General features: G+C 35.1%; 1 protein-coding gene across 1 annotated transcript in view; it reads right to left on the bottom strand.

The window, feature by feature from the left end:
• Positions 1–1,515: 1,515 nt before the first annotated feature.
• The window catches only part of ZDHHC2 (zinc finger DHHC-type palmitoyltransferase 2), a 69,053-nt gene continuing 58,174 nt past the window's right edge, over positions 1,516–12,394 (bottom strand). Inside the window, exons 11-13 of the mRNA XM_033226140.1 lie at positions 8,865–8,977; positions 6,976–7,050; positions 1,516–3,976 (exon numbers count right to left, since the gene is read on the bottom strand). Coding sequence (XP_033082031.1) covers positions 7,010–7,050; positions 8,865–8,977 — 154 coding nt within the window. The 3' untranslated portion in view covers positions 1,516–3,976; positions 6,976–7,009. The remainder of the gene's footprint in view (positions 3,977–6,975; positions 7,051–8,864; positions 8,978–12,394) is intronic.

Genomic DNA, 12,394 nt, shown 5'->3' with positions numbered 1-12,394 from the left:
TCCTGCAACAAGAAAGGTCTGCAAATGATTAAAAGTGTCTTATATTGGCATTACCCAGATTATTGTATTTGAACTTTTTGCTGGTATAAGAACAATTCTCAGAGGGTGTTGGTGATTGAGCTATTAGATACCTAGACTGCATCATCGTAGTTGTTTGCTCACATTTCAAGGGGACTATTTGAGGAAGGAAAAAAAAATGGGTGCCCTGTTTCAGAGTCTCCTGCAACACTGAACATTATTCTGGGAGATACTTCATGTTCATAGTTCTTGATTCACAGGAGTTTCTTTGAAACAAGCCTACTTGATTTCATCCTTTTGGTGATGTCCACTGTTTACAAGCCAGGGCACTGCCATAATAAAAAAAATAAATCTTATGGAAAAGAGAACAGGAAAATGCATGGTTTGCAACATTATGAAGTATAATACAGTTTCCTGTGTTCTGTAACTAAATAAGATCCTTTGGTAATAAATTCTAGAGGAAATCTGGTGGGGAACAGATTGCTCAGTTGTAAAATCTAGGTTAATGTTGGCTTCTACCTAATGCTTTTCATGGCGTTACAAGATCAAATTGCTAAAACTCGCAATAAAAAGTAGAATCTAGCAATTTTTACGAAGACAAAGTGAGAAAATCCTAGTGGTATCTTTGTAAAAGAGTAACAAATACTTCAGGTATGTAACATAGTCTCCTTCCACATATAAGAGGAAATCGGTGCTGAACTGGCCAAGTATGTGGAAAAGAAGTGTAAAACATTTGGGATTAAGCCAGGTGGTTTTCTGCTTAGGAAGAACACATTTCTGCAGAAAGAAATTAAACGTGTTATTTGTGAAGAATTCACTTGTTGAAATGTCACTTTGGTCAAAATATTTGCAGATCAGAATCTGTAGTCTGACTGTGTGGGTGGGATGGTTGTGCTGGAGTATACCTTCATCATGATTTACAATGTAAACTGCTTTGCATTTACCATTTCCTGAGGTTTGTATCTATGTTTGATCAAAGGTATCAGAACCATCACTTGTACAAACAAGTATCTGACAATATAAGTATATACTAAAGGATACAGTACGACTTCAGAATCAGCCGAGCAAGTTTACGTGTATTTCAAAATAGGGAAAATCTGCTAGTTTATAACATAATGAAGTAACTCGTTTTTCATGTTTTCTTGAAGCATGAATCACGATTGCATGCCTAATTTTTTATAAATATGATTCATATCTTTGATTTCCCTAGTTGAGTTTTTTTTGTCAATGTATGCCATATTTCCAATAGTTGTCTATTGGTTACAGTGTACTTGAGTTTTATAGTCTGTTTCTAATTGTCCTCAGAATCACTGAACTACTATGAAGTAAATACCTTATCTTCTCACCACCCCTCCCCCAAAGACCTATGTTACGACTACACTGAAGACATGAATTTTGCCATTAGTAGCTCTAATAAACTATTAGGAAAATGTATGCTTAAAATAATTTATATTGTCAGTGCAAAGGCAATTTCTTATAGACAGGTAATGAAGGTGATCAACCACTTTAGTAGGGTATATTAGGAGTGAATTCACGGATATGAACTTCCTTGAATGCATCATGATTGTATTCAGATGCAACAGTTCTTTAATACATCTTTGAAATAACAATCCTCTTCCCTACATAATAGCAAATAACTAATGTATATGAAGCATTGGTACACTATTTTTAATGCAAAATTTCTTAAATCTTGATTCCTATATAGTAAAATCTATAAAAACAAGAAAAATCAAAATTATCAGTTTAATGGACAATAAGGACAGCTGAAGTACGTGTCTTCAAGTTCGAGTTAAGCCATTAAATTTTTTAAAGCAAATACTTAAAGGTAAATTTTATATAAATATGTACAAAATGTAGATCTATTTATTTAGCACTTTGTTCACTCAGATAAATTTGTATTGCATATCTAATAAGATATGCAATCATCTCCAAAAATTATAACTCCTATAATTCAAAACAAAACAAAACAACCCTTTAAAGGTTATTCACTGTATGAAAACAGAAAGGGAACAATTATAACAATGAAATTTTTTAACTTTTTCAAATCTGATTCTAATGTGCATTGACATATATTTAATTGTATAAAAGACTGGGGGAAGGGGCGTAACAGTACTCTAGCAGAGTAAAGGATAAAAATCCCTCTTTTTCCCCTAGCTTCCAGTTTGACAAGAGGGAATACTTAATCGAATCCTGTCCACCAAAACACCTAATAGTACTGTGCTTTGGGAAAACAAACCTGACTTCATATAATTCTTAATACATCCTGTGCTGCTGTTGGTTTTAAGACTTCTAGCAGTAGCTATACGTTCCAGTCTGGCACTTCAGGTATTTTTTAAAATGACCAAAACGTGCTCTAAAATGAAAGTTAAAATGTTATCATATTTTCTGAGATTTCTTGAAGCAGATTGTCAGATGAAACTCGTTAGCTTAAAACAAATCTGTAAAAGACTGCAGATTTTTCTGTTGTTCAAAGAATTGCACTCTGACTATAAAATGGACTTGGCTGACATTGTTTCCTCCATAAGCACAATTAATATAAAACTATACTTTTAGGAAGGATAAGTAATTGCAATGATCCTTTATTCCATTATCCTCTGGCCTTCTAGTTTATTTTGTGTTGAATGTTTGGTTTAACAAAGATTTTGAAAAGTTTATCACCATTTTCTCTTGGATTAAATACCAATTACTTAGTTGGTCCAGTTTTAAAAGGTAATCTGCTTAAAATTCTCAAAATCAGTACCAAAAAAACATACAGAGTATTATTCTAATTGTTAACATTTACATAAATTATACTGGACTCAAGAAAACTTTTTTAAAATAGTGCATACAAGGCACAAGAGCTTATCATATTGACTGAAGCTGAACATTCTGGCATCAACAAACACACCATTTTAGTTTATCTCAAACTAAATTTCCAAACAGCATCCATTTTAGTTCATGTTGAACTAACTTTCCAAAAGTTTTATGATTTTTATTTGATGATTTGCATAATTTAATCTTAATAGGTGTTTAAGGAAAAATATAGTTTACCTGTCATAATTTTGATGAGATGGGAAACAAATAATACAGATATCACTGGAGGATAAATCTGTTGACCTATTAGGAATTCTTAAGAGAAATTCAATATTTTTACTATGTTCAACAGGAGAAATAATCTAAAAAGAGATTTTTAAAAAGCCAAACTGACAAAAGAATGTCATAAAACAATCTTCATAATTGCTATCATAAATTTCCCAACTTAAGAAGATTAGAAGAGATGAAAATATATTTCTGATGTAATAGAAATGTACTGTATTCGGACAAAACTATTCCAGCCAACTGCTTTAAGAGGGAGCTCAAGCTTCAATGTCCACACATTTTCCAGCAGAGAACAAGGGCTGGATTTAACTGAGGCAAAAATGGCTGAAGATCTTCAACTGCAGGCCACCTGGACTCTGTAATGAATTTTCATAATTATCACAGTTCACTCAGTCTGAGGCTGGAGTCACACCAGAGGAACAAAAACAAGTATGCTTTGCCACTTCCACCTTCTTAAAGGTAACAAGTTTTATGAATAATGCTTATCATTATAATGTGACTTGAAATCTCTGAAATCTTAATATCTGAATAGTCTCCATTTTCACATTCAGAAGATCAGATCATTAATGGACTTTCTACGTGATAAACTATGCTACCCATGTATTTGGGTAAAAGCTGGTCCTTGAATTTATTCCAAGTTTTTCAGAGAAGATGTTTTCCCTGTTGATTAATAAACCAGAACTACTTTTAATATTTAATAGGAATTTGTATTAGTTGTAACAATGTGTGTATTGGGTCCAAAACATGTTATATTTTAAGCAATGGCTTGGAGATAACTGATCAATTCATATTCTGCATTTCCAGCCAAAGGGATATAGGCACAACTGACCAGTGGCACCTTCCTGTGGGAAGCCTCTTCCATCATCTACAGCATTGATACCTTGAAATGAAACAGAAAACATGAAACTACTGTGTTACCCATAAACATGCAAAATGAACCAACTCATTTCATAATCTGTTTCAATGGCATCCCTCATTCAAAACTGTTTACTATGCTAGCAGGCTCAGTAGATGTGTTCTTGAATACAGACCTCTACATCAATACTGCTCAAACTTTAATATGCTTATCAAGAGAGGATCCTATTAAAATGCAAAAAAAAAAAAAAAAAATGCAGACTCTGATTCAGTAGGTCTAGGGTAAGGCCTAAGATTCTGCATTTCTATCAGTCTTCCAGGGCGTGACAATGTTGCTGGTTTGGGGCTACAATGTGAGTGGCAGGGTCCTGTGTTGTTAGCTCTGCATTCATGTGAGGCTGAATGGAGTTGAGGAGTGGCAATTGAGTCGGGAAGAACATCTAGGGAAATGATTTTGAAATTTCATGTGCATAGAAGCACAACTTTTTGTTTTGTTTTGTTTTTCGAGACAGGGCCTCACTCTGTCGCCCAGGCTGGAGTTCAGTGATGCGATCTTGATCTCAGCTTACTGCCAATTCCGCCTCCCTGGCTCAAGCCATCCTCTCATCCTCCCACCTCAGCCTCTGGAGTGGCTGGGACCACAGGCACATGCCACCACACCCAGCTAATTTTTTTTCTTTTTGTATTTTTGGTAGAGATGGTATTTCACCATGTTGTTCAGGCTGGTCTTGAACTCCTTAGCTCAAGCAATCTGCTTGCCTTGGCCTCCCAAAGTGCTGAAATTACAAGCGTGAGTCACCACGCCCGGCCAGCATTTTTTTATTTATACCATGTGACAGGAAAGGTTGGAAAGCTAAATTTAATTTACTTTTCAGTACTAACTATGGGTTTAGGCACATTATAACCATCTGGAAATTGCTGAACAAACAAATATTTTATAAAAAGGTGACATCATTTACTAATGTAGTTCAAAAATAGGAGAAAAAAATATGAAGTTCTTTTGTTTGTTTTTTAAGAGTCTTGCTCTGTCACCCAGGCTCCCAGGCTGGAGTGCAATGGCGTGATCTCAGCTCACTGCAACCTCTGCCTACCGGGTTCAATCGATTCTCCTGCCTCAGCCTCCTGAGTAGCGGGGATTACAGGCTCGCCACACCACACCCGGCTAATTTTTGTATTTTTAGTAGAGACGGGGTTTCACCATGTTGGTCAGGCTGGTCTTGAGCTCCTGACCTTGTGATCCACCCGTCTCAGCTTCCCAAAGTGCTGGGATTACCAGGCATGAGTCACCGCGCCCGGCCAATATGAAGATATTTAATATAAATTAGGCACATCAATATCAGACTATTATTTGATATAAATGCAGTTTGAATGAATTGCAAATCTGAGATGCAAAGCAGGAAAAAATTATTTTTAAAACTCTAGTGTCTTATTAGCTACTTTAGGGAAAATTAAGAAAACAAAACATGTTACTGCAACTGGTTATATCAATAGAATAGAAACATTACATCAGAAATGTTTGGGAAGACCAGGATCAGGGGTACATTTTTAGATCTATAGCACTGATTCATGCTGCCGTTTTGTGATTATGACTACTAATGTCATATTTGAATTAATAAAATCAAGTTTCTGTCAGATTTTTAATTTCAATGTTTTTATTTTGTCACTTATCCGTCCAATGTTGAGAACCTACTATGTGTCTGGCATTGTGCAGGGTGTTGGAGATAAACACAATGCTGGTATTGCGTCAAAATACTGGGAACTCTCAATGGCTTTTATATATTACCGTGTAACTCTGTAAAACGCTTAACACACAGAAAAATTCCTAATAGCACTGACCTTAAAAACAACAGTTATTGTAACTGATAATTTCAAAATATTGAAAAAAATCCTGTGAAATTCAGTTTTACAAAACTATGTTCTCTTTAATATGTTATTTGTGGTATTGGCTAGTGACTCATATTTGCTATAGTTCCATTCTAAAATTACATTCATAGTTCCATTCTAAAATTATTTTCAGAAATATAATAATGTGTCTTTGCTATTTAATCAAATTCAGATTAAATTTTCACTATTTTAGCAGTTATGGTCAGGTATTCAGAGCTGATCCTGGTCTTCCCAAAATCAGATACTAGTCAGCTGGCAAACTGCCAGATCAACATTTTGCTATTACAATACATGGCTAATTTATCAAAACCAGAACAAATAAAAACAGTTATCTATGAACTTTGATGCAAATCATTTTGTTTTACAAATGAATCTCTTGCTTTTCATAGACTTCAGGATTCTAGATTGCAGATTTGTAAATAGAGAGTTATCTTGCTACCTTTAATATTCAGCTCTGTAAATTGTTTATTATATAGTTGTTTGTTCCAAAGGGGTTCCTTATTGTAGCTTTTTATTGACTGCAGGCTTACAAACAGATCATATGTTAAAGAAACTGATTTGGAACTGCTGGTTTTTTAAAAAAATACGGTTTAAAGAAAATGATTTGGAACACCTATTATTTTAAGGTTAACACATGCTATGAGGCCCTACTATGACCCAAAAATGGGAATGACAGTGTGCTAATGAGTACTTTAATGAGACATAATTATATTGCACTTAGACTCAGTGAGACTTTCCTAATGGATGGTCAAGGATATGACCACTGTATATATTCTGAAAAATGAAGAAAAATTAAAAATAATTATTCTAATTTCTAATTTCACTTTATAAGTGACAAGATAATTTTTACGTATAGTTCAGGATTTTAGGATTGATCCCTGCCACTTAATGCATTACTATAAAATGACTTTTGTTCATCAACTTATTTCTATAATTAATCAAGTTAACCTAAATACCAGCTAATACTGAAGCTGGGTCTGTGCTCAGAAACCTCAGTATGGCTAATGCAATCTCACAAGTCGGGTAAAAGATCTTCTATATAAGTCACTCATAAATTAATAAAAATGTTTATGGAAACTATTTACCCTAAGAAAATTAGAAGACTGTTAAAAATATAAAACAAAGGGAAAATCATCGTACTTTTGTAAAGTGTGAATTTATCTTGCTTGAAGAGTTAAGTCTCATTCTCCATGGTTAATGCAGGATTGCTCATACCTTAATGAAAGAATATAAGTTAGCATTTTTGGTTGCTTTTGAACAAATAGGCAACAACTTGTTATTCATCTATGAATTATGAATCCCTTGGTAGACTTCCAAAGGTGCCTTGTACGTAATAAGGGTATATATAAGATGGTTATATAGAAACACACAAACCCCTTACACAGTGTCAGTTACAACCACCATCTCCCTCTCCCACACACACAAAACACTAAAAACAAATACACATCTGAGGAAGTAGAGGAACATAATAATGAAAGATACATTGACCCACACTGATCCCATCAGCTTACGTCGACGTTTCCAAATTCTTCCTCTACCAACCTCATTCTAGTCAAACCAACCTTTCAGCACTTTCTCACCTCATTTTTCTTGTTTCTTTTCCTTCCTATACATTATCTTTTAAACTTTAAATAGTTCTTCATTTCATCCAACTAACAAAAAAATTAATCGAACATGCCGAAGAATTGAAGCACAGCACGTGAAAATCAAGAAACCATTGCTATGTTAATACAAAGTATATAAGATGAAACGTGAATCCCTTCTGGACGAAGAGGAGTTACTTTTTTTCCACTTCTCAACAACTGACCGGCAACTATTTCTCACTTCTCTGTCTCTAAGGAAACTGATGGATTCAAAGAACAAATTGGTGTCATCAAATTTTGTTTAGGCAATGCCTATTCCTTGCCATAGATTAGAAAGTGAAATGGCATGTTTGAAGGTCGAGAGAGTGACCAAATTATGAATAGTCAAATCATGGGACTCTCTGGGAAGAAAATATATTTGTTAAAAATAAGGCTATTTAAAGAAAGCTTATATTTTAGGAGAAGATGACTGATAATATATGAAATAATGACTAGAATATTTACTTGGGATCATCCATTTGTTTTTCACTACCACTAAATCCCAGAGGTTTCTTCAAACTCTCATGCTGTCTGACTTTGGTTCATTACACTTTAAAACGTTGACCATTTTATTTGAAAAGACTAGAAACGAAGGAGAAAAGGTTAGTAGTCAGTCTGAAGATTTTCTGGCTAATAACACCTTAATCATAGATGTATGGCTTTAACTCCTTTATGTGGACACCACACATATGCATGTATGATCACCCTATTTTGTCTACTCCTTACCAACACTGAGAAATAGGTAGTCTTTGGAAAAGAAGGAAGCTAAGTCTAAAAGATGTTGGGTAACGTAACAAATACTACACACTACTGGGAGCCTAAATTAGGATTTTTAAATCAGGTCTGACTTCGAAGCCTTGCTTGTTCCTTGCTAATAAACTACACTGACTGAAGAAAACAAAAGATTAAAATCAACAACAGTCACAAGAGGAATGTGAGCGGGACATGAAGAAATCTCAGGCAGCTGAAGTTATGGTAATTACACAATAACTTTACTCAGACATTTTGAAATTGAACAGAAATCTTGGAGTAAAAGAACTGAATAATTTAAGGTCCTTTGCAGTAGATATTTTTCTACTATCTGATTTGATTGTCATTTTTTTCACTTTTATACTTTATATTTTGAATTTACTTCTATCATTTTACTTGAGGAATGTGATAAAGATTTGGTTCTTTAAACAGAAAAAAGGCAATGCAGATCCATCTTTCACAAAATGATTTTCTGCTGCTAACAGGTATTAACGAACCTCATAAATAGTTCTTCGAAAATAACTCTGAATTTAGAATGGGAATCTGACTCCAAACTAAGAAAAAGTCTGTAGGTAATATAATGGATTTTTTTTTTAACCACGTTTAACTTCTAAAAACAAAATATATCAAAAGATAGACAAACAAGCACACCCTTACCTGCTTTGCATTTTCCTGGGTTTGTGCTGCTCTCCATCCAAGACTGAGAATCAGTAAGAAGGTGGCTCTGGGACTCTCTCAATGGCTTTGCAGGAAACTGATGGTTTTCGGGACTGAATAATAATTGAATAATCATCAAAATCATCATAAGCTAATTTTTGATAGTAAAGTTGATTGTTTCTCAATGTATGGAACCAAAACCACTTGCAATGCAAAATGATTGCAGGAGGTACACAAAATAATGTGGGGAATACAAGAAGAAGACATTAAATAGCACTGACTAGTGGTGAGAAAAGTGTTCTCTCTTCAGTCTCTTTTCCTTCTTCTGCTTATGATAAGATGACAATCTCTAACAGTGGCAAATCTCCAGAGAATAGTCCTCAACCCCAGGCTTTAGCAGGTAGTTAGAACTTAATAATAGTATTTTATTATCAATTTTATGTATGTATTTATGTTTGAGGCAGAATCTCACTCTGTTCCCCAGGCTGGAGTGCAGAGGTGCAGTCATAGCCTCAACCTCCTTGGCTCAATCAATCCTCCCCTATCAGCCTCCCGAGTAGCTGGGACCACACCACCACGCTCACCTAATTATTTTGTTTTGTTTTTTGTAGAGTGGTCTCCCTGTGTTGCCCAGTCTGATCACAAACGCCCGGCCTCAAGTGATCCTCCTGCCTTAGCCTCCCAAAGTGCAAGGATTACATTCATGGGCCACCACGCCTGCCCTATTTTTAAAGTTATATTCTATTTATAGAAAGTTATGCCAGTTTCTCATTTATGAGAGTGGTATAAACTTTGGTTTAAAAATAAGCATAAGTGCCAATTTAAATACAGAAAACTATTAATTTTGTAAGTGATATGTGGATATGGAAGAAAATATGAATGTCATGGTAGGAAGACAAAGTTGAAGAAAAACTGGCCTACAGCTTCTAAAGTGGCCTAAATGGTCTTGAACACAATTTTCTCTATCTTCTTCTGTAAAACTGAAACAAAAAGTTTGAGCAAACTATCTTGTAGGAATATAAAAAACATCTGAAATTATCAGGTCTTACAAACCCAATGTTCAGTCTGGGGAGTGAGGAGTCTTGTAAGAAGTATTTTCTTTAGAATTTAGGTGGAAATGCCATACATCTACATATTGGATGGCATGAAAAAATATACATAAAAATATTTCACTTAGGAAACATTATTGGCATAGAAACTATTAGTGATGTTTTAGAATGTTCTGAAATAGTAATTGTAATAGTATTCAAAAGAAAAAGCTACTTAAAATTCTTTCAAGAATAATTTCACATATTTGAGTTCAATTATATATAGTAACTATTATGTTTTTAAAGGATATATGGGTATGCTTTTTCTTCTTAATTACCTCATATCTAAAATTTTAGAATACTTCAATTTTGTGTAGCTTTAACAACTCCTTATTAAGATTTTGGAGGTAAATCTTAAAAAATGGAAAACAGTCTATCTCCATACAGGTTTAAATATATTATACAAAATTTCTTACTTTAATTATTACTCTTCAAGAAAGGGACCATATAACAGGTACAGAAGACTAACTAGATCCTGGTTTAGGGAGTCTGAAGATTCATTACTGCTAATAGGACTCTAGCAAAGGGCAAGAATCCATTCATTCAACAATATTTATTGAGTACCTGTCACTTTAATAAACAAAGTCATTGTTCTCATGGAAATTTCACTGTTATTGAGGAAGAAAAATAAATTTTGTGTGCGTGTGTGTGTGTGTATATATACACACACACACACACACACACACATATATATACACACACACGAATGAAATAAGTCAGGTGGTAATAAGAGCTATAACAACTGAAAAAATCAGGCTGGGCACAGTGGCTCACGCCTGTAATCCCAGCACTTTAGAGGCTGAGGCAGGTGGATCACTTGAGGTCAGGAAGTTTGAGACCAGCCTGGCCAACATGGTGAAACCCCATCTCTACTAAAAATACAAAAATTAGCCGGGCATTGTGCTGTACATGTAATTCCAGCTACTGGGGAGGCTGAGGCAATAGAATTGCTTGAACCTGGGAGACAGAGGTTACAGTGAGCCGAGATTGCATCACTGCACTCCAGACGGGGTAGCAGAGTGAGATTCTGTCTCAAAAAAAAAAGAAAGAAAAAAAAGATCAGTGTAACAGGAAGTGGCAGAGAAAGTTACTATTTTACAAAGGGTTATCAAAGACTGCCTCTATTCTGAAGTTACGCCTGAACAGAATATATGAACAGAATATAAATGAAGAGAAGACACAGCTCACTCAGATCTGGAGGAAGGACGGCAAGCAAAGGGAATTAGCAAGGACAGGGCACTACATAAGGAACATGCTTGGTCCATGTGAGAAACAGCAAGATCTGTGTGTCTGAGGATTGTGAGTGAAAGGAAAGTAAAAAACAATGGCATCCAGAAGGCCAAAGTGAGAGGATTGCTTGAGCTCAGGAGTTTGAGGCTGCAGTGAGCTATGATCACAGAACTGCACTCCGGCCTGGGCAACAGGCTGTTAATAGAGACAGGAAGACCCTGTCTCCATTAAAAAAAAAAAAAAAAAAAAAAGAATGACTGTTTGGGGTCAGGTCGGATGGTCTTGTTAAGTGATGGAACGGACATTCATCAGCTTTTATTCTGAGTAAGATGGGAAACTAACAGAGCTTTCAGCAGAAGAGTGACACAATCTGACTTATATTTTGAAGGGAAAATAGATTAGAGTGGGGCAAAAATGTTAGATCAGTTAGAAAACTACTGAAGTAATCCATGGGAGCAGGGATGATGGCTAAGACCAGGAAAGACGCCTTGCAGGTCATTAGAAAGTATTCAGAATGTAGATATACTTTAAAGAGACATCTGATAGGATTTGCAAATGCAGTAAATACAAAGTAACTGAAAGAGAGGAATCCAGGGTGACCCCACAGTTTCTAGCATGAACACATGGGAGAATGGAGGTCACTAATACTGATATATGGAAGCATGGAGGAGATTCCGGTTTAGGGTGGTGACGAGGGTACACACGGCTGGGAATCAAATTCAAAGTTCTGCTCTGAACCTGTTTATTTGGAGATGATTTTTAGGTGTCCAAGTGGGTATGTCAAGTAAGTAGACAGCAAGATATTCAACTCTGGAGCACAGAAGAGAACAGAACTTGCCACGAAAATTTTATATGGGCTAAACATGGGAGATAGTAGAATTCTACAGAAGAAAGAGACTTTGGCTGTCTAAATCTGACCTCAACATTCAAAGGAAACAGAGGCCTCAAAAGATTCCTTCTTCAAGATCACCTAGTTGGGTAACAGTGTCAGAACTAAGATTTCTCCCAAATCTCATGGTGCCCTTAGTGGAAGGAGAAATATTATCTCTAAAACCAAAATAATTTCTTAAATTACTTAAAAAACACAAAGGGCAAAAAAGTATTATAAACTACTACTGAATTTTGTAAAAGCTTGAAACATATTCTGAATAATTTATTAAAACTAGATTTTTCTGCACTGAGGTATATGAAAAACCGTAAACATTTAGCTCT

This window comes from Trachypithecus francoisi, unplaced genomic scaffold, assembly GCF_009764315.1.
Source record: "Trachypithecus francoisi isolate TF-2019V2 unplaced genomic scaffold, Tfra_2.0 Contig01440, whole genome shotgun sequence".
NCBI lineage: Eukaryota > Metazoa > Chordata > Mammalia > Primates > Cercopithecidae > Trachypithecus > Trachypithecus francoisi.
This window is presented reverse-complemented; position numbering and strand designations above follow the sequence as displayed.